The sequence below is a fragment of the Xenopus laevis genome, chromosome 4S, assembly GCF_017654675.1.
Source record: "Xenopus laevis strain J_2021 chromosome 4S, Xenopus_laevis_v10.1, whole genome shotgun sequence".
NCBI classification, from domain to species: Eukaryota; Metazoa; Chordata; class Amphibia; order Anura; family Pipidae; genus Xenopus; species Xenopus laevis.
The window spans coordinates 114819108-114840120 of NC_054378.1; the positions used below are offsets into that span (position 1 = coordinate 114819108).

Genomic DNA, 21013 nt, shown 5'->3' on the forward strand with positions numbered 1-21013 from the left:
AGTGGGCCCTAGGGCCCAATGATCAGATCCTAATGAACGAGAGGTCGGATCGCGGGACCGCATAAACGAACAGACGCGGCCGCAATCCGATGGGATTTTTAGTCCCATCCGATCGAGATCTGCCCGACTTTCGGCCAGATCTCGATCGGGGAAGCCCATCGGGGGCCCCATACACGGGTCAATAAGCTGCCGACTCGGTCTGTCGGCACCTTTTATCGGCCCGTGTATGACCAACTTTAGTGCTAAAACCATTGTATTGGGTGAGTATAATAAATGCCATTTTAGCCACGGATTTCTGATCTATAATAAAGCTGCACATTTCATTATTCAGAGTAGTGACAGTCCTATTACGCACAGCACAGTCTAACTCCACAACAAATCAATACATTTCCTATAATATTGTCTAAAGCCACCAGTGCACCTTCACAAAACAGCTTCACAAAACACAATCATTACAGTCACAGAGCAGCGCCACCTATTGGCCATTTCAGCCGACTGGTTTCTTCAAAATGAATTTCACAAGAAAAGGTCTTGTGATTTTGCGCTACTTAGAAAATTATGTTAAAAAGCAGAGAACAGTCTTCTGACATTTTAAGTTCAAAGCAGGATATTGTAAGACGTATCCTTTCGCAGGAGATTCATTTTCAGCCGACTGTAGCCAAACACTAACTGCATTTGAGCTATTCTAAATGGATTTTTTTGTGCCCCCCCATTCAGTAACCTTAGGGCAAAAATAAAATAGAGAGAATGGCTAATAATTAGAATTTTTTGTCTTGTTTCACAGCGTAATTGGCGCCCATAGACTTGTATGGCGTAAAATAAAAAAAAATAAAAAAAAGATGCGTGTCAAAAAATGTTTTGATGACTATAGACTTTAATGGGCTTCGTCGACATTTTGCAAAAATGAAAAATTTTGGCAAAATGAAACGGGACAAATTCAACCATCACTAGTGCAAACAAGCAGTCAACAGATGACAAATTATTTTTCTAAAATATCCTCTCATCAGGTAAATCCATGATAATATATGGCGTCTGATTTTACTTTCCACTTAAGCAATCATTACCTTTAAAAATTACACCCCATAGATTCTCCAGTCCCTGTGAGCGGTCAATGAAAGGTGGAAATATCCTAGAAGTGTCGTGGGCAGCCAATCATATCTCTGACCTCAAACAGTGAAAGATGTTTTGCAGTTCCCTGTCAGGTCTGCCAAGTTTCCAGTTGAAATTCCAGGTGTCCTACAATTCAGAGCACCAAGTACACTCGCCTTCCTGATTGGCCTGGGGAAGCTAAATGGCTGGCATGACTGGGGTTTTCTGGGAGATTTCACAGCCATATGAAAAAGTTTGGGAACCCCTCTCAGCCCGCATTATAATTTATTCTACTTTCAACAAAAAAAAGATAACAGTGGTATGTCTTTCATTTCCCAGGAACATCTGAATAGTGGGGTGTTTTCTGAACAAAGATTTTTAGCGAAGTTGTATGAAATTAATTCAAATGTGAAAAACTGGCTGTGCAAAAATTTGGGTACCCCTGTAATTTTGTTAATGTGAATGCATGTAACTGCTCAATACTGATTACTGGCAACACAACTTTAATTAGAAATTTATATTATTTTGATTAAATATTTTTTGATTCAGAATCGTGACTGGTTTTCACTTGAGACAAAAATGTTTAATTTGAGTAAATAGTCCCCTTTCAGCAATCTTGTGTATAAATCCTCAGTCCTTATGACTAGTTAATATGATTTGCATTGCTGTCTGGATACCCAAAGGTTTTGGGGGGGGGGGGAAATAACGATTAGTGCAAAAACATTAAACAAAAATTTACTGATTGATTTGAAATGTGCAAACAATTGCCAGCAAAATGTTGTTTTCAAACTCCGACACAATTAAAGTGCAAACTACGGCTCTAACACACATTAGGCTTCTCTCACAATACACTACTATAGGAGTAAAATCGAATAACGGAATACTGTTGATTATTGATGGGCGAATAAATATGCAAAACTCCCGCAAAAATTTGGCGGCGCCATAAACTTTTTGGATGTGCAGTCGCTAGCGTCAAAATCGTCACGCGTCAACACTATTCAACTGGCTGATTAACGCTTGTGACTTTTCGGATACGTGTCAAAAATTGACGTGAGCGACTTTTCAGACACGCGTCCAAAATTTTAGAGTGTCACAAATTTAGTGATGGCCGAATAAATTCGCCTGGCACGAATTGTCCCGTTTCATCGGCAGTGAATAAATAAGTGAAACTCCCGTAAAAATTAGCCGGCAAATTGGATGTGCGTCCGATAAGTAATTCGCGTCAAAATCACTGTGCGTCAACACTAGTCGGATGCCCATTGACTAACGCCGGCGGAAAAATTGATGGGAGCAACCTTTCAAACGCACGTCCAAAATTGACGCAGGCGTTAATTTTCAAGTTTGACTAATTTTTCAGTTTCCCAAATTTTGTGGGAAATCCACAAATTTTATGGTGAAGTGAAACGGGAGAAATTCGCCCATCACTACTAATGAATGTGTGATTCCACCCCCAAAACCTCAGAACGACATTTAAACCCACCAGGAGTAACTGGAGATCCAGATTCTAACAGGAGTTTGAGGTCTGACTGAAGTCTAAAATCCAGGACCTGAAAAGGGATGGGGGTCTTAAAAGTGTCTTTACAACAAAAGTATTGAAATACAATAAATGTCACAGCACTTCTAAAAGGGAAGGCGACACGTAGAAAGCAAACGGTGGAGCCGTCTAATAATAAAAGTAAAGTGCTATTCTATGCAAGAGCTTTGTAGTGTTGGATGATCCTATGATAAAAGAGACCCCCGCAAGTGCCATTAAATCTCCCAGCAGCCTCTTAAAGGGATACAGAGCGCAATTGACATTATAAGGGATGCGGTAGGGCCACAGCACTAACATTGCCCTATACAATAATGGCTTCCAGTGCCTGTATTTTGGGCTCCTCTAGACTGACTTTTGTGGGCAGCAGAATGGCAGGACATTAGGCCCCGAGCTCTACTGCATCAAGTCAAATGTCCAGTGTTCTCAATATCACTTTAAGACGAGGGTTGTGGAGAAACAGCAGCCATTCAGCTATGGCTGAACTACAACGCTCAGACCCCTCCAACCCCAAAGTAGTTCATCCACAGCTGGAGGCCCCCCTGTCAAACATAATGTAGAGCAGCCAATAGGGCCTCCCTCACCCACTGCTGTACAAAGGGCAGTTGACTGGGGAGCTCTCCCGCTGCTGCTGAATTCTACTGACAGCAAATGGGGGACCCCAATTCTCAGAGGCTCATTTTTTGGATGTCTGGGTTTTCTTGGGGAGCAGCACGGCCTGGATGTTGGGCAAGACTCCCCCTTGAGCGATAGTGACCCCTCCCAGCAGCTTATTGAGCTCCTCGTCGTTACGGATGGCCAATTGCAGGTGGCGGGGGATGATGCGGGTCTTCTTGTTGTCCCGGGCAGCGTTTCCGGCCAACTCCAGGATTTCGGCGGACAGATATTCCAACACCGCGGCCAGGTACACTGGAGCCCCGGCCCCTACACGCTCCGCGTAATTTCCCTTTCGGAGCAGCCGATGGACGCGGCCTACGGGGAACTGGAGTCCGGCCCTTGAGGAGCGGGACTTGGCCTTGGCTCGAGCTTTCCCCCCGGACTTCCCACGGCCTGACATAGTTCACAGGCGGCCCTGCGGGAAGAAACAAGGTGGTGTTATAGCGTAGGCTCAGTGTTAGGCTCCAGAGCGAGGAGCATATAGAGTCCCCGTTACCTGGCGCTTCCAATCTTCTTCAGCCCCCACCGTGTCTCGTTTTCCTCTCACTGTCAGCACCTCTCTTTCTACAAGGGTGATATGCTCTGCAATGGCGACAAGCCCCGCCCGCTTCCATTATTTATACCCCGCTATCCGTAGTAGCCGCTTCGCATTGGCTACAGCTCAGACACATTGCCCCGCTTCCATTGGACGGCACTTTCATCCGTGATTTGCATAGCCGCGCCTCTTCTCCGAAGATTGGCAGGGGCGACTGCAGTAGGCAGGAAAGCGAGGGAAGCTGGTTGCAGGGAGGGTGTAGTAGGACCTGTGACAATAAGGGCGCGTCCAACAGCTACTTTATGAGGATAGGCCCCTGCATTCACATGGAAGGCTAGAGGCACTTGTTGGACTGAACCTCTCAGCTGTCTCTAGGGGGAAGGTTTCCAGATTAAACTGGATCCACTTTAAAGGAGACATTTAATATAAAAAATAAGAATGTACCAAGGCATTATTCTCATTTAGATATAGAAGAATTGTGCTTAAAAAAAGTAGTTTTTCAGGCTGTTTTAATGAATATTTCTACAAAAACCCTAATAATCCCTCCCATCTCTTCCACTTCCTGCTCCCTGAATTCCCAGGCTGTACAAGGGAGCCAGCGACTCTCAGCTCACTGCACTGTCGGACGAGAACCAATCAGCAGCTAGCAGGACCTGATAGGGAACTGAAGCCTGTCTTTGCTTGTGTGACATCAGGGCTGTGATTGGCTGTCCCCTCCTACTGTTCTTCTGGCAGGGACTGTTAGGACACGCCCACCTCTTATTTGAAACAGGGACCAGAGAACATCTATAGGGAGCTCCAATAAAGGGGCTATTTTTAAAGATAATATAAATTTTTAGCATCATGTAAAAGCAACACGATATATTAGTCATAATGTTCTTCTGCTTAGGAAAGATTTGTGAAAGGTTTCTAATTTTATTCCTAACCAGAAAAACAGAGCAGCCTCTTCTATCTCCTGACAACTTCCTTGACTACTTGGTGGTCAGACTGATCCGGAAAATGACCAGCAGGTGGTGCTGTTGGAACAAAATTCATTCATATTAACAGTACGTGTATCCTTTAATAGCTTGGAATTAAAAGAAAATAAATAATGAATGTAAATTGCAAAAGTTATTAGATAAGCACCCTCATCCATTTTCCATTCACTTGTTTTAAAGGTTTACGTATTCTTTAAGTACTTTATTTTTTGATGAGAACATTTTCACAGCATTATGCACCCAAAACCTGATGCTAATCTATTTTGAGCCCTGGCCTAAACAACAAGAACCCTTACTACTGAATTTATCCACTTCATGCTGACCATTATCCAGGGCTTAATAGGCTGGCCACTCTTCACTCAAGGATGCCAGCCAATCAGTAGCTAGGAGGACTTGACAGGTAACTGAGATGTGAAGGCAGCAATATGATTGGCTAACAACCTTATACTGGGCTTCTGTATAAAGACCGTTAGGACACACCCACCACAGACTAGAGTGTATCTATGGGGAACTCCAAAGCAAGGTGTCATATTTAAAGCTAATGATCCTTTTTAACAAAATTTGAAATTATACGCCATATATTAATCATTATTGCTTAAGTGAGGCAATATGCCGCCTTTAGGTTCCTTATACATTGACTGCAGCCTGTCATAAGGGTCCAAACGAATCAGCTCCCAAATCGATATCTGATGAAGCAAAGTCAGATAGCATTGGGGCTTGGCACAATATCCTTGGCAAACTTTGTGCCTTTTATTATATATGGGGTTATATTCTGCATTTCACTGCATCTTACATACTGGGTTCATGGTATTTATTTTCACATTCCTGGGGTGAGGTTTGTTTGATTAATAGATGTAAAGACAGATTCAATGGCACAAACTGGGTTTCAAAACAAAAGGCAGAGAATTTCTGCAACATTATTTTAATTCCACCTTGTGGCAATGCTGAAAATAGCAACTATTTTTAAGAAAGGTCTAACAGCATTCAATGGAAATAAATCAAGTTATTGTTATATTCTTAATAAAGTGCAATTGAGAGAGGAAATATAAAGGAAGCAGCACATGGGAATAGTAGGCATATATTGATACCAACAAAAACTCGGATATCTTATGTCTCTTACCTGTATCACTGCTACAATATGATATTACAATAAATCCTAATAAAGAAATGACACCAGACTGGAGAATGCGTGGTGAAAGGCTGCAGCTGCTTTTATTATAACTCAGAATTAAAAGGAACCAAGTATTCATTCCCAAAAAACCTTTTACCTGTATACAATTTCATTGCTATACTCTCAGTGCCCACCCCACCATGACTTAAACGTTCGCCATGCCCAAAGCCACAACCATCAGTTAACCTCGCCATTTACTAAATAATTTGAACAGCTGCGAAAAAAAAAAAAAAAAAAAAATTATATATATATATATATATATATATATATATATATATATATATATATATATATATATATATATATATATATATATATATATATATATAGTGAAAAAGGATTGCGGCACTCACAGGGTTTTAGTGAAAAAACAAAAAATGTTTTATTATTAAGCCTCAACGTTTCGATCCCCCACAGGGATCTTCGTCAGGAGCAGAAACAAACAAACATCCAGCACCCACAACCCCGCAGGGGGGTGCTGGATGTTTGTTTGTTTTTGCTCCTGACGAAGATCCCTGTGGGGGATCGAAACGTTGAGGCTTAATAATAAAACATTTTTTGTTTTTTCACTAAAACCCTGTGAGTGCCGCAATCCTTTTTCACTGCTTATTTCTCATGCTGGCACCCAGGTATTAATTTTGTCTACGGAGTGCACCATTCCTTTGGTTATATATATATATATATATATATATTCTTTTTATATAATAGGGTGGGTGGGCTGGGAAGTTTCACAAGCAGTTCTGCCCCGGCTGCAATGCGCACTACTGGTGACAGCTTTATATAGTAAACTGCTGAATAAACCGCTAAATAACTCAAAAATTGCAAGTAATAAAAACCAATTGCAAATAGCCGCAGAATATCACTCTCTACATCATACTACACTTAACTTAAAGGTGAACAACCCCTTTAACATTGAATTGCTTTTAGCAAGCCTTAAGACACAGCAATCCAATTACCTGGGGTTTTCCGGATAGCAGATCTTTCTGTAATTTGGATCTTCATACCTTACGTCTACTAGAAAATCATGTAAACATTAAATAAACCCAATAGGCTGGTTTTGATTCCAATAAGGATTAATTATATCTTAGTTGGGATCAAGTACAAACTACTGTTTTATTATTACAGAGAAAAGGGAAATCATTTAATAAAAGTTTGGATTATTTGGATAAAATGGAGTCTATGGATAAATGGGTTAACAGATAACAGATCCCCATCACTAACACATTCCTAAACCTCTGGTCAGCAAATGAGCCACTCCCATTTGTTTTACCTGAACATTTATAAGAATTAAATCAGCCCTTGCGGAAAATAAACTTTACTCTTCCCTTTACAGGTTAGAAACACTATGAGAAAAACTACGCAAGCCTTCTCCAAAGTCACTACTTTCTAATGTCACTTCAAGCAACAGCCACTTATACTGGCAGGACTAGTGATGGGCGAATTTGGGGCGTTTCGCTTCGCCAAAATTTTTTCCCACTAAATTCTGCTGTCAGAATCCTGCTCCGCCCCCTGTTCACTCAAGCAAAGCGGGCCTTATTGCTTCATTCAGAGTGATAGAAATTTTACACTGACCACACAGAAACCTTCATGCCAACAGCTTGGGGCTGTCAATCTATCACATGATTAGTGTTTACAACTTTTGATAAGACTCCACATGACTTTAACCCAGAAGCTGGAGGCCCAAGATTTGAGGCAAGGACTCTGATCCTGGAACTTTCCAGGTCCAAAGGATGCAGTCAAGTTGCACAGTAGCTGGAGAGTGACAGGGGAGTATCTTTATGATTAGAAGTATAAATGCATCATGTAATGCTGCTGCATTGTGGCATGAATTCTATGTATGTGTAGGGGACTGGTAAATTAGTCTCCCAGTATTATTTAGTAGGCAGTCCCCTAGTGTTAAAGCTATGCCCCTCGGTGTTCAAGCAGTGACCAGTAGATGGCACTGTGCTAAAGTATAAAGTCCTGGGCAGCCATATGCTCAGGGTCCATTTTGTGTTAGCCCTAGCCTGAGCAGACAGGCAGAGCTCGAGTGGAACCTAGACAGGTCATGTCTAGTAAGGATAGGCTACTCACCTAAAGAGGTCACTCTAGGAGTGACAGATAGAGAGGCTATTTAGCTGAGCAGCTTAAAGCTCCTCCGAGGATTGTGAGTGGGATTATGATCCTGGGTACTAATTGCCCAGAAGTAGGGACTAAGAGTACAGACCTAGGGATGTGAGGTTCCACTAAAGGCTAAGGCTGAAAGCTGGGTGTACCCCAAGCATTGATGTTCCCATCAATGTGGGGACTGATACTGACCAAAGGTGCTGTGAGTATATGCCTATCCACTGTGCTGTATGATCCTGTTTGCTCTGTATGTACACTCCTTTGTGAATGCTCCTGTTCAATAAATATATTCTCTGGTTAAGTTATAAGAACCACTGGCGCCCAATTATTGTACCCTGCACCAAGTTACAGTTACACTACACCCTGCCTCCACACCGTTTGCGAGGGCTTACTCCCTAAGAATTAAGGTCTCATCTGGAGCACAGTATTGGGGTGAAGCCTATAGAAAGAGAATGGTGCACTCAATTTACTATAACGCTACATATGTATTCATTAAATGATAGTGTTTGATATTGGATTCCATCGCTGACATAGTTCTATTTGTGCTACTCTGTTTCTCTTCTCCTACCGACAGTGAGACAGGCAGAAAGAAAACTCATAGGAAATTTGCATCCCTAAGCTCTGCTTTCATTCACTAATTGGTAAAACAGGATTTTTTAATACCGTTAAATCCGTTTCTCTGTAGTCCATAGGGGGACACAGGGACACTGGGGTTAAGCTCCACCCTATAGGAGGCAGGACACTTAAAATTAAAATAAGGGGCGTGCCAGAGGGTCAGGCTTATTCCCACACCAACCAACCTGTTCAGTTTGTACCAAAGAGACTGCTGAACAGTCATAACTAGTCATAAAATAGTAGACATAACTTGTAGAACAGGTAATTCAGAGAGAAAACCCTCATGGACCAACGTGGTCAAAATCTGAAGGGCGGGAGGCCCTGTGTCCCCTTATGGACTACAGAGAAACGGACTTAACGTGAGTATCAAAAAATCCTGTTTTCTCTGTCGTCTAAGGGGTACACAGGGACACTAGGGACTTAACAAAGCAGTCCCAACAACAACGTGTGGGCACAGATATTTTGACACGTTATTGCACTACTGAGTGCAACACCTTGCGGACAAAAGATGCCTCTGATGAGGAGAATGTGTCCAAGTGATAGAATTTGGTAAAAGTATGAACAGACGACCAGATGGCTGCTCTGCAGATCTGCTCCAAAGAGGCACAGTTGCGCCATGCCCAGGAAGGCCCCATGGATCTTGTGGAATGTGCCCGAACACCTTCTGATGGCGATTTTCCTTTAGAAATGTAGGTTTGCCGGATGGTCTCCTTGACCATCGTGCAATCGAAGTCTTGGATGCTGCCATGCCTCTCCATGGTCCAGAAGGAACTACGAACAGCCTTTGTGATTTTCGGAAGGGCTTGGTTTTGTCTAGATACCAGCGCAGCACTCTGACCACATCTATACTGTGGATCCGTTTTTCTTTAGCATTCTTGGGTTCCCGGGCACAAGGATGGTACCATGATTTCTTGATTTGTATGAAATGCCGACACCACTTTAGGCAGAAAGGATGGTACTGTGTGTAGTACCGCCTTATCCTTGTGGAAGATTAGGAAGTCTGGGTCACATGGCAAAGCACTGAGCTCGGAAATCCTTCTTGCGGAAGAAATTGCCATCAGGAACACCACCTTCCAGGTGAGCCATTTGTCTGATACCGTGCCCAGAGGTTCAAATGGAGGATCCAGAAGCGAGTCCAGTACTATGTTGAGATCCCATACTGGAATCAGAGAACGAAACGGTGGCACGACGTGTGCTACTCCTTGCAGAAAAGTTGACAGAGTTGTCAATCGCCAAATGGGATTGGAAGAGTACGGATAGTGCTGACACCTGTACTTTTAGGGAACTCCGCTTTAGTCCCAACTGAAGGCCCCGTTGCAGAAAGGACAAAATTCTTGAAACGTTGTATTCAAGGAAGGAAACGTTTGCCTCCTTACACCAGGACCAGTAGGTGCGCCAAATTCTGTGGTATGATCTGGATGACGTAAGCTTGCGTGATTAAAGTAAAAACTGGATATTTTTTTGCCTTTACATCCCCTTTAAATAAACAATTTTCAGCCATTGACCTATAAGGTTCTATATATGCAGATCATTCATGAAGTGCTGTTGCTGCTATGGACATGCTGACAACACAAACCACACTCACAACAAAGGGTGCCACGTCTTCAGATTTCTTGAGGCCACTTGTTTGTAAAAGGTCACACAGACGTGGCTTAATATAAAGCTTAGAGTTTGTACAAACCCTTCTTTTATTTCAGCTTATCTGTAGCTGTTACTGCTTTCATTAGAAAGATTAAATGGGCAGCAACAACGTGAAGTGAAAATACTTTTTCTTTTTTTTTTAATAAATGAAGTTTGTATATTTTCATCCAGCACCAAATAAATAAAAATCTCCTGTTTTTATGTGAGAGAGGTTTGCATTCTGGAGCTCTGTGACATGGAGAGGCACATTCATTAAAGGTCGAATTTCAAATTCATGTGAGTTTTAAAAAACTCTATTCAATTCGAATTTACTTGAAATTCGACTGGGGGGTTATTTATTAAAAAAAAAATCGAATAGCTAAAACTCGGACGAATTTTACCGTCTCGAAAACTCGAATAGAATTCGAATAAAATTGGTTCTAAAAAACTAGAATCTAAACGAACGTCCAAAATCGGTCCCTGGACATCTCCCATTGAACTCAGCAGGTTTTAGGTGGTGAATGGTCGAATTAAAGTTCTTAAAGGGCGAGAGTATGATAAATCTTGAAATTCGAATTAAAACTCAAATAGAGTTTGGACAATTCACAATTCGAATTTGAGAAAAAAAAATTGAAAATTCTAAATTCTAATTGGAATTTTGACCCTTAATAAATCTGCCCCTAAATACATCTTCCTGTGTAACAACAAAAACTATTGTATTCAGCACAGTTTATCTACATTGTAAATGTGTAGCCAAAATCAAACACATATTAACAATCTGACCAGTACAAGCTAAACACGTTTAATCAAACTACATATATAGTTTTTTGCAGGTTTTAAAAAATCCCTTACTTTGTCAAATGGGTTCTTTCACTGAGGGAGGCAATATTGAGACTATAACTGAGACTATAACATGCAAATTTCAGGAGCATGCTCAGATTGTAACACTGCCTTGAGTATTCTACCCAGAATGCCTTGTTTTAGTAAACTCGCGAGGAATTAAAGTACAAATAACAGATGGTTACTGGTGTCTGTGAAATTAAGTAGAACTGCAATTCTATACTACGCACAGGACAAGTTCCACTTGTTTGTTGAACGCATAAGGGATGTTGTAATGTTTTCTGCACAAATTTTCATTTAAAGGGGTAGTTAACTTTTCGCATGTCCTATTCTGAGCAACATTTAAGTTAAGTCTGAAGTTTTACATAATTTTGCACTTGTAAAGTGTAATCATGATCACTGACCCCCAGTTGCCAAAAACCGATTGCTCTGCGAGGCTACAATTTGTCTTATTCATTCCCTCTCCTGTTCATCTTTCAGTCTCTCGTGCACATTTCTGCCGCATTACTAGGGAAAATTTAACCATAGCAATCGGATAGAGGCTCAAATTGGAGAGATGCTGAACAAAAAGCTAAATAATTAAGAAAATTAATAAAAATAAAAAATGAAGAGCAACTGCAAACTATTCCTGTTTCATTGTCTACATCACAATAAAAGTTAATCTTAAGGCGATGCCCAGTGATTATAATGACATGCCGTACAACTGTTAGCAGAAATCTGCACTGGCCTCAGGTATTTCTGTAGCAGCTCATTTGCCACATTCTTCTTCCTTCTCTGTCTTATTTCCAGGCCAGGGCAGCTGTGTGCACAGTAGAGTTAAAAAGTGGGATTTTTGTGTCTAAGTTCAGCTTTTCAGTCTATTTATGCGCCCGCCCGGACCAGAACGAAAAGAAGATGGACAAAGCTGAAGATGGAGACACGGAGCTTCTACACAAATAATGCAGGAAGGATCAGATTTCTGAGACACTGTCCTATCATTTTGGCACCTCCCAGTGATTATACCTTTTAGTTTTTCTTAGAAAGTAAAAAAAATCATGGTAGATTCAGGACAGGGACAAGCAGAACTCAACTTGTGAATGGGACCCTTTAAAGGACAAGGAAAGTTAAACTAAAGAATTAGCTAGAAATGTTGTACATTATGTTTTGTGCTTCTGTACCAGCCCAAGGCAACCACAGCCCTTTAGCAGTAAAGATCTGTGTCTCCAAAGATGCCCCAGTAGCTCCCCATCTTCTTTTCTGCCGATTCACTGCACATGCTCTGTGCTGCTGTCACTTACTGAGCTTAGGGACCCACTCACAATATACAGTACACATAGAATAGAAATGTCACAATATAAGGCTGATTAGTAATTAATACAGATAATTACTTCATGGCAGCACAGAAACCAGTGCAATTAGCATCAGAATTTAATAATCAGCCCTGTAGCATCAGTTTATATTACAGGGGAAGCTCATTTTCTGCTGGATAATTAGTGACGAGCCCTAAGCTTAGCTTCTCAACAGCTGCTCAGAGCCCACTGAGCATGTGAGTGTCACAGACACTTTCCAAGATGGTGACCCCCTGTGACAAGATTGAAGTCCTGGATCATTGCTGCTATTGACAAGCTGAAACTTTAGCCTCGTGCAATAAGTTCAGTCTATAAAATATGCCATTTTTAGCCCTATTCATTTCGAGGGTTTACCTCTCCTTTAAAAGTGCAGACTATTCCAGGCTTAAGGATTTTTTTTCAGTTCTTCTATCATTCAACATGAGCATAAGGGAGGATTTTTCACACCAGAAAGTGTAATATAATAGTATCAAACCCATTTTTCCAAAAATTCGTCCTTTTTTTTTTTTTTTTAACCATATCATCAATTAAAAAAAAAACTGAAGACACAGGCCCTTTAAAATATCTGTTGCTCTAACAGGGGGTATTGTTCGTTTTTGTCGAATATTCTTATAAAACTACCTGTAAACTTCAATGTTGTTATATATAATTATACCAAAAAAAATGGCCAGGCAGTTTTGCAACAGTATGTAAAAGCGACACTTTGTGAGTATTTACATGAAAGAAAGTTTATTTTTTTCCCCTTCTGATAATAATAATAATGAGAAATAGAATTGGCTCTTAATGGTTTTACATTTAAATGATTACTGCACAATTCCGTAGCAAAACAAACAGAATGGAAAAAACCAAATCTGACAGTTGCACCAAGCACACTTCCCCAGGTGTTTCCATGCGTTCAAGGCACCCTCTGGCTGCTATTGGTGGATCTAGGGTCAGGCCTAAAAAAAAATGTATAAATCCCTTTACAGACTGTAGTGTACAAGTTAAAAATCAAGTTTAGCCCACAGAGGCCATGATGACATCCACGGGAAACTCCTCCTGGCTGCGAGCAGTAACCTGCATTGTAACAGTGTCTGTGAGGACCAATTTGGCTCGTACCAAGATGTCGTGCCCCCCGCGAAACACACCTGGAAAAATATACAGTGGATTATGCAGCAATTCCACAAACAATAGGATAAATATGGTAGAGAGTAACAATACTCATATATACATCTTGCTTCACTTTGTAGCCCCTCTATAAGAGAGAATTGTATTTACACTTTATTTCAAATCTAAAATTGTGCTACCTGTGCTTATGCCCAATACTCTGCATATGTTTAAAGGAAAACTATACCCCCAAAATACTTAAAAATACTTAAGTTTATATCATATTAAGTGGCATATTAAAGAATCTTACCAAACTGGAATATATATTAAAGTAGGGATGCACTGAATCCATGATTCGGTTCGGGATTCGGCCTTTTTCAGCAGGATTAGGATTCGGCCGAATCCTTCTGCCCGGCCGAACAGAATCCTAATTTGCATATGCGAGGGAAATCGTGTGACTTTTGGTCACAAAACAAGGAAGTAAAAAATATTTTTCCCTTCCTGCCCCTAATTTGCATATGCAAATTAGGATTCGGATTCTGTATTCAGCCGAATCCTTCGCGAAGGATTCGGGGGTTCGGCTGAATCTAAAATAGTGGATTTGGTGCATCCCTATATTAAAGTAAATACTCCCCTTTAAGGGAGGAACGCCACGGGCGATTTCGACACGATCCGACGTGCTGCACAAAAACGCAGGTGTCAAGTCAGATGCAATGGAAATATGGTAAGCAACAGGAACGTCGGATGGTGTCGCAGCGCACGTCAGACGCGACACGACTGTCGGAGGCAGATGCTGCACGCTGTAGTTACGTCGGATGAACGCTGCGACAATCCGACATTTCCATCTCTTTCCTTATTTCCGTTGCATCCAATTTGCCGCCTGCGTTTTTGCACAGCTCGTCGGATCGGGCCGAAAATGCCCGTGGAGTTCCTCCCTTACATCTCTTGCCTTGAGCTACCATTTCTTGATGGTCTGTGTGCTGCCTCAGAGATCACCTGACCAGAAATACTGCAGCTCTAACAGTAACAGGAAGAAGTGTGGAAGCAAAAGACACAACTCTGTCTGTTAATTGGTTCATGTAACCTAACATGTATGGTTTGTTGGTATGTTTGTGTGCACCGTGAGTCATACGATCCCAATTTTTTAAATGGCAATTTCCAATTTATGATTACCCAATGGCACATACTACTAAAAAAGTATATTATTATGAAAATGGTTTATTTAGATCAGGGGTAGGCAACCCGCGGCTCCGGAGCCTCATGCGGCTCCTTATCCTGCTTGCTGCGGCTCAGTCTTGCAGCTTTTCCTGTCACGTTGTCTATACAGCCCTCGCACCTGCTGACGGCTTCTTGAGTGTGCGACCGCGGTAAGCTAATGGTTAGCTTACCGCGGTCGCACACTCAGGAAGCTGCCAGCAGGTGCGAGTGCTGTATAGACGTCCCAGGAGTGATAGGCAAGACCAAGCCGTAGCAAGATGATCCATTATGGTCCTTACCGCGGTCACACACTCAAGACAAGAGAGGGAAGATCAGGTTGGAGCTTCAGAAACAGAAGTCTCATTAAACAGATGAGAACACTAGAATTTAATAGGGCTATTCAGTGTTTAACTTATTTCAAAGTAGGCCTAAACAGTGCACTTCTGTTAGTTTTAACTTTTTTAACTTTTAAACAATTATAAGCTGTGTTATGTTTTGCGGCTCCAGACTATTTTTCTTAAGTGGAAGAGGGGGCAAAATGGCTCTTTTGATAGTAAAGGTTGCGGACCCCTGATTTAGATGAAGCAGGATTTTACATATGAGCTGTTTTATGCAATATCTTTTTATAGAGAACTACATTGTTTGGGGTATAACTTTCCTTAAATAAAAGAGAGCACTGTTATCTAGTCAAAGCAATAAAACTCTGCCTGTGCTACTATTGCTTTTAAAAACATCAATATAATTAAGTAGCAGAAAGAAACGAACAACTGCTTTAATCTCTTAGCCTCACATTACAAATTTGACTCATATTTGGCTGCACTGGTGTTTTACGTCAATGCAGGGTTAGGTGTATATAATCCATTATTGTTATCAAAACTCACAGGGGAAGTAGTGATTTAATTAATATGGCAAACTGGCACAGTCAACTGAAACTACATAGTCCAGTGAAAATGCTCAGTCAACAAATGTCGGGCTACCATCATTTATGGAAAGAATGTGACACAAGCTCCTACAATTGGATTGAAGTTAAAATAAATGAGGTGCTGCTCAGGTTGGGGAGGAAAAACAAAAAAAGTATAATCAAAGGCGTTTGTTTGCTTTTTTTTTTTTTAATCTTCCCACTTTTTTTGTGCAAGCAAATTATTAGGCTGTCTGGCAAACACAAGATAAGAAAGAGAAATCAGGTTGTAAGCTCTACAGAGCAGAGTCCTCCTTCTTTTACTTGCCACACAGTATCATCAAAAATTTAAAATGTTTTAAAGTAATACAAATATAATGCAGTGTTGCCCTGCACTGGTAAAACTGGTGTGTTTGCATCAGAAACTCTACTATAGTTTATATAAATAAGCTGCTGTGTAGCAATGGGGGCAGCCATTCAAAGGAGAAAAGGCTCAGGTTACACAGCAGATAAGCTCTGTAGAACATAATGGTGTTATCTGTTATCCATTATTTAACCTGTGTCATATAGACTTTTTTTTTAATTCTCGCCATTGCTACACAGCAGCTTGTTTATATGAACTATAGTAGTGTTTCTGAAGCAAATAGAGAAGTTTTAACAGTGCAGGGCAACACTACATTATATTTTCATTACTTTAAAGGAACAGTTCAGTGTGAAAATAAAAACTGGGTAAATAGCCTGTGCAAAATAAAAAATGTTTCTAAAATAGTTAGCTAAAAATTTAACATAATCTAACATAACAGAACAGAACACTACTTCCTGCTTTTCAGCGCTATAACTCTGAGTTAGTCAGTGACTATAAGGGGGCCCACATGGGATATAACTGTTCAGTGAGTTTGCAATTGATCCTCAGCATTCAGCTCAGATTCAAAAGCAACAGATATGACTCATGTGGCTCCCCCCTCAAGTCTCGGCTTGGTTACTGCCTGGTAACTAATCGGTGAAAACCAAGAGAGCTGAAAAGCAGGAAGTATTGTTCTGGCTATTATGTTGGACATCCAGTCACTTTATACACGTAAATATTTTTGGCTAACTAACTATGTTGAAAACATTTTTTATTTTCCACAGCCTATTTACCCAGTTTTTATCTTTACCCTGAACAATTCCTTTAAAACACAAATTTTTCGGTGTTTAAAAGGACAGATAAATTCACTGTGGGAAGGGGTTAAAGGAGAATTCAACGGTTAAAAAAAAAAACAAAAAAAACCTACCCCCAACCCATGTAGACCCCCCCCCAGCATAGGGGGGGGTAGGGTTTTTTTTTTTTAAATGGTTGAATTCTCCTTTAACCACCATTGGTAAATTGCTTAGTTTTCTCCCCAGGCCAATGTGCCACCATCTTTCTTACCTTTCCATGGCATCACTAGCTCTCACTTAGACTCACAAATGCGTAAAGAAATTATGGGGCACTAGACAACAAAATTATCTGCCCCCCCCCCCAAAAAAAAGTCCAGTGGTTAAAAGCAAACACGCATGGGCCCTAATGGTCCCAGGTTCTCCCAAAAAAAAAAAGAAAACGGATACTACGGTATTCCAGATGACTAAAAACCTATAAATTCAACAGTTGCATGTAGCATGCAATTCAATGGTGGTGCTGTAATACCAAGAGCCTACAAAAACACACCTGCCTCCAGGCCACACTGGGAAGAACTTGTACAGGTAATATTGTTTTTTTAAGTGCAATCCTTTTTTACATGTGAGCCATATTCAAATGTAAAAAGATTTGGGGAGCAACACAAGCATGAAAAATCCCTTTGGGTGCCAAATAAGGGCTGTGATTGGCTATTTGGTGGCCTCTATGTGGACTGGCAGTCTACAAACGCTCTACTTGGCACTGTTTTTATGTAATTAAAATTTGCTTTCAAGCTTGGAATTCCACCTGGTTTTAGGACCAGGAGAGCAACATCCAAAGGGTTGGAGAGGACATGTTGCTCACGAGCTACTGGTTGGGGATCACTGTGCAATAACTTACAAATGAAGCAAGAGGTAATAATACCAGTTTGAATAACCAGCCTGGTTCCTAGAAGTAGAGGCACATGTTATTCTAACAATATAAGTTTGTCTTACCTGCTAGGTAGAGAGTATGTGCATTCTTGTTTTCAGGCACTTTATCCGATCTCTCACAGGGTTGCATGCCCATGAACTTTACAACATTACCAACGGCCTCTGTTCAAATGTAAATAAATTATTAGATCCATTACATTACAGGCAATTACTATGGTTAAAGGGATACTGTCATGGGAAACCATTTTCTTTCAAAATGCATCAGTTAATAGTGCTGCTCCAGCAGACTTTTGCACTGAAATCCATTTCTCAAAACAGCAAATAGATTATTTTATAATTCATTTTGAAATCTGACATGGGGCTAGACATTTTGTCAGTTTTCCAGCTGCCCCCAGTCATGTGACTTGTGCTCTAATAAACTTCAGTCACTCTTTACTGCTGTACTGCAAGTTGGAGTGATATCACCCCCTCCCCTCCCTCCCCCCCATCAGCCCATCAGCAGAACAGTGGGAAGGTAACCAGATAACAGCTCCCTAACACAAGATAACAGCTGCCTGGTAGATCTAAGAACAGCACTCAATAGTAAAATCCAGGTCCCAGTGCGACACATTCAGTAACATTGAGTAGGAGAAATAACAGCCTGCCAGAAAGCAGTTCCATCCTAAAGTGCTAGCTCTTTCTGAAAGCACATGACCAGACAAAATGACCTGAGTTGCACCTACACACCAATATTACAACTTAAAAAAATACTATTATCAGTGTAAAACAGTGTAGAAAAAAAAATACATCATAAAAATCATGACAGAATCCCATTAATGGCAAACAGAGGATATCTGCTGCCCTTTTTAAGCCAGTGCCAAAAGCAGTCAGGCATGAACCTGTCATTGCTTTAATTTGAATGGGCTACACCTCAAAATGCCAGCACTGTTGCTTCCATAATAAGCAGCATATGTAAAGGATAAGCAATATATAGGATTACATGGAATAGGTAACCTTGCTCTCCAGATGTTACACTACTACTCTCACAACTGACAATTGATGTAGTAATAATGGGAGATGTATTTGTGCAGCATTTAGAATGCCGAGTTTTCCTGTACCAGATCTAACTTACACTATGCAGGACACAGAGACTACACAAATGGATCTGTAATTTGTTAAGCATTGCTGTTTTGAAAATAAGTGCAATATGTTATTTTTTGCAGGATATGAAAATACCAACCTTCTAATGTTTTGATGGTGGATAAGTTGAATGTCTCTTCTTTATCAAACTCATCTCCCACCTCATCCCACGCTGCGCCAAAGTTAGGCTTAAGAATTTTTTGTATGTGATCAGCGACTGTCACCTCGATATCTTCTAGCTGTAGAACAGACAAAAAATTTTATCAAAGAAAGTACTAATAACTGGTTACAAATCGAGACAATTTATAACCTTATAACCAATTATAAAATGCAGAAAAGTTAATGGCATGCATTAAGCACTCAGCTGCCCGTCACACTGACCCACTTCCACGACTGTGAATACATTATTTACCGCTGGCTTTTGGGATTGTATTTTTTTTGCTGTCACTGTAATGTTTATTTTCTTACCACATATTCATCCTCATAGCCTTCCTCCTCCGCTTCACCAGTATTGGGATCACAATCTTTAACCGTGAATTTCAGCAAACAACTGTATGTACACGCCACTGAAGGAATAAAAACATCAGATTAATCAATTAACACGGCATGCAAAGGATTTGTATTTGGGTAATTGTTTTGAAAAATAACAACATCTTACACAAACAAATATATATATGTGCTGGCCACAGCAGTCTATTGCCCAAGGAATATGTTACCCTAAGGCCAGATACTTATCTGTAACATTCAACATCATTGTTTTAGGCAAAGCACTTATCTGCATGAAAAAGTTCCAACCATCCCAAAAACATGGCTAACAATTTTTTTTTTTTGCAGTGTAACATTAAGTTTCACCGGTCAAACAGCACCATCTTCATCAAGTTCTAAAACTTTTCTTTGTGCTGTAATGGTAACTAATAAACAATGTATAACATACAATTTGCCTTTTACAGCAGACATACATACATGCATTTGGATCCTCCTCAGGAATTGATACCAAGGTATAGCATATTCCAGGCTGGTTGTATGATAGGGATTTAGCAGGTACACAGCAGATAACTTCATATCCTTCTGTGGGCTCCATCTGTACCGTGACATTCTCCAGTATCTGATCATTCAGGGTATTAATGCAATCGAACTGCAGAAAGAAAGATTAAACCTCGTCCAATAAATTCCTTTTTTTGATGAAGAATAAGAAGGGCAAGTCAACAAAAGCATCCTACGTAGCCCTGCAGCAAGATCATTCTGTTATCTGAGGCATTTGCTAGGACAACTGCAGGCTGCTTTCTCCAAGGAACTTGCAAAATAGGTAATTTTCTTACAACTGTCTTACAGTCTACATGAAAGAGACAAGAAAGTTAGAATGGCTATGGCCAAACCGATGCCGTGTAATAGGTTGATTCAGATTAGATTAGATTATGCACAGGCATCCCATGGTTGGTTGAACATCCACAGAAGCATTTTAATTTTGATGGGTGCATAAAGGTTACATTAACAATTATTTCACCCCAGTTAAGTCTAAAGGTCAGGGCACACAGGCAGCTTCAGGGAGATTAGTCGCCGGGCGACAAATCTCCTCTTCTTCAGGGCGACTAATTTCCCCGAACTGCCTCTCCGCCTGCTAGAATCGAAATTGCCGGCGGGATGGCACCCGGAGCGCTTCGTTTTCCGAATTCGCCTGAAGTGGCGGGAAGGCAGGGGAGGCAGTCCAGGGAGATTAGTCGCCCCGAAGAAGAGGAGATTTGTGGATGGGTGAGTAATCTCCCTGAATCTGCCTTTTTGCCCTGACCCTTAAACTCACCTTTCCGTGCTTTTCAGAATGCTGTTTAATTTCCCCTCCCTACTTATAAGCCTCAATAAGAGTCTAGTGACTGCTGTTCTACATATCATGGGGCAAAGCTTCATCTAAAAAAAGACCTTTGTACTTCTGAGCGGCAATCGCCGTAAGTCAGCTCATTGTAGATGCAGATATTTTATGCCAGATTTGGACAATCAAAAACATTATGACAAGAAAACAATGAATCCTTTCCCCTTTCACATTCTGATTAGACATTTGACAATTAATAAGCCAAATCAGAAATATGAAAAAGAAACCCTGGTATTCTACCAGATCTTGGCTTCTGTGCATTCCTTATTTATATGACTCGCTTTAGTCTACAAATCTACACGTTAGCAGTAAAATA

General features: G+C 40.8%; 2 protein-coding genes across 2 annotated transcripts in view; both read right to left on the reverse strand.

Moving 5' to 3' along the window:
* Window positions 1-1808: 1808 nt before the first annotated feature.
* Window positions 1809-3901, reverse strand: h2aj.S (H2A.J histone S homeolog). The gene is made up of 2 exons (XM_018261396.2): window positions 3774-3901; window positions 1809-3692 (listed from the first exon to the last, which is right to left on the reverse strand). The coding sequence occupies exon 2, from the start codon at window positions 3675-3677 to the stop codon at window positions 3297-3299; it is 381 nt and encodes a 126-aa protein (XP_018116885.1). The 5' UTR covers window positions 3678-3692; window positions 3774-3901; the 3' UTR covers window positions 1809-3296.
* Window positions 3902-13181: 9280 nt separating this feature from the next.
* The window catches only part of copg1.S (COPI coat complex subunit gamma 1 S homeolog), a 33018-nt gene continuing 25186 nt past the window's right edge, over window positions 13182-21013 (reverse strand). Inside the window, exons 20-24 of the mRNA XM_018261398.2 lie at window positions 19797-19968; window positions 19302-19399; window positions 18934-19072; window positions 17778-17876; window positions 13182-13596 (exon numbers count right to left, since the gene is read on the reverse strand). Of these exons, the coding sequence (XP_018116887.1) occupies window positions 13466-13596; window positions 17778-17876; window positions 18934-19072; window positions 19302-19399; window positions 19797-19968 (639 nt within the window). The 3' untranslated portion in view covers window positions 13182-13465. The remainder of the gene's footprint in view (window positions 13597-17777; window positions 17877-18933; window positions 19073-19301; window positions 19400-19796; window positions 19969-21013) is intronic.

Excerpts from the sequence above, each read along its gene's own strand:
- h2aj.S (XM_018261396.2), bottom strand. The coding sequence starts at position 3,677 with ATGTCAGGCCGTGGGAAGTCCGGGGGGAAAGCTCGAGCCAAGGCCAAG.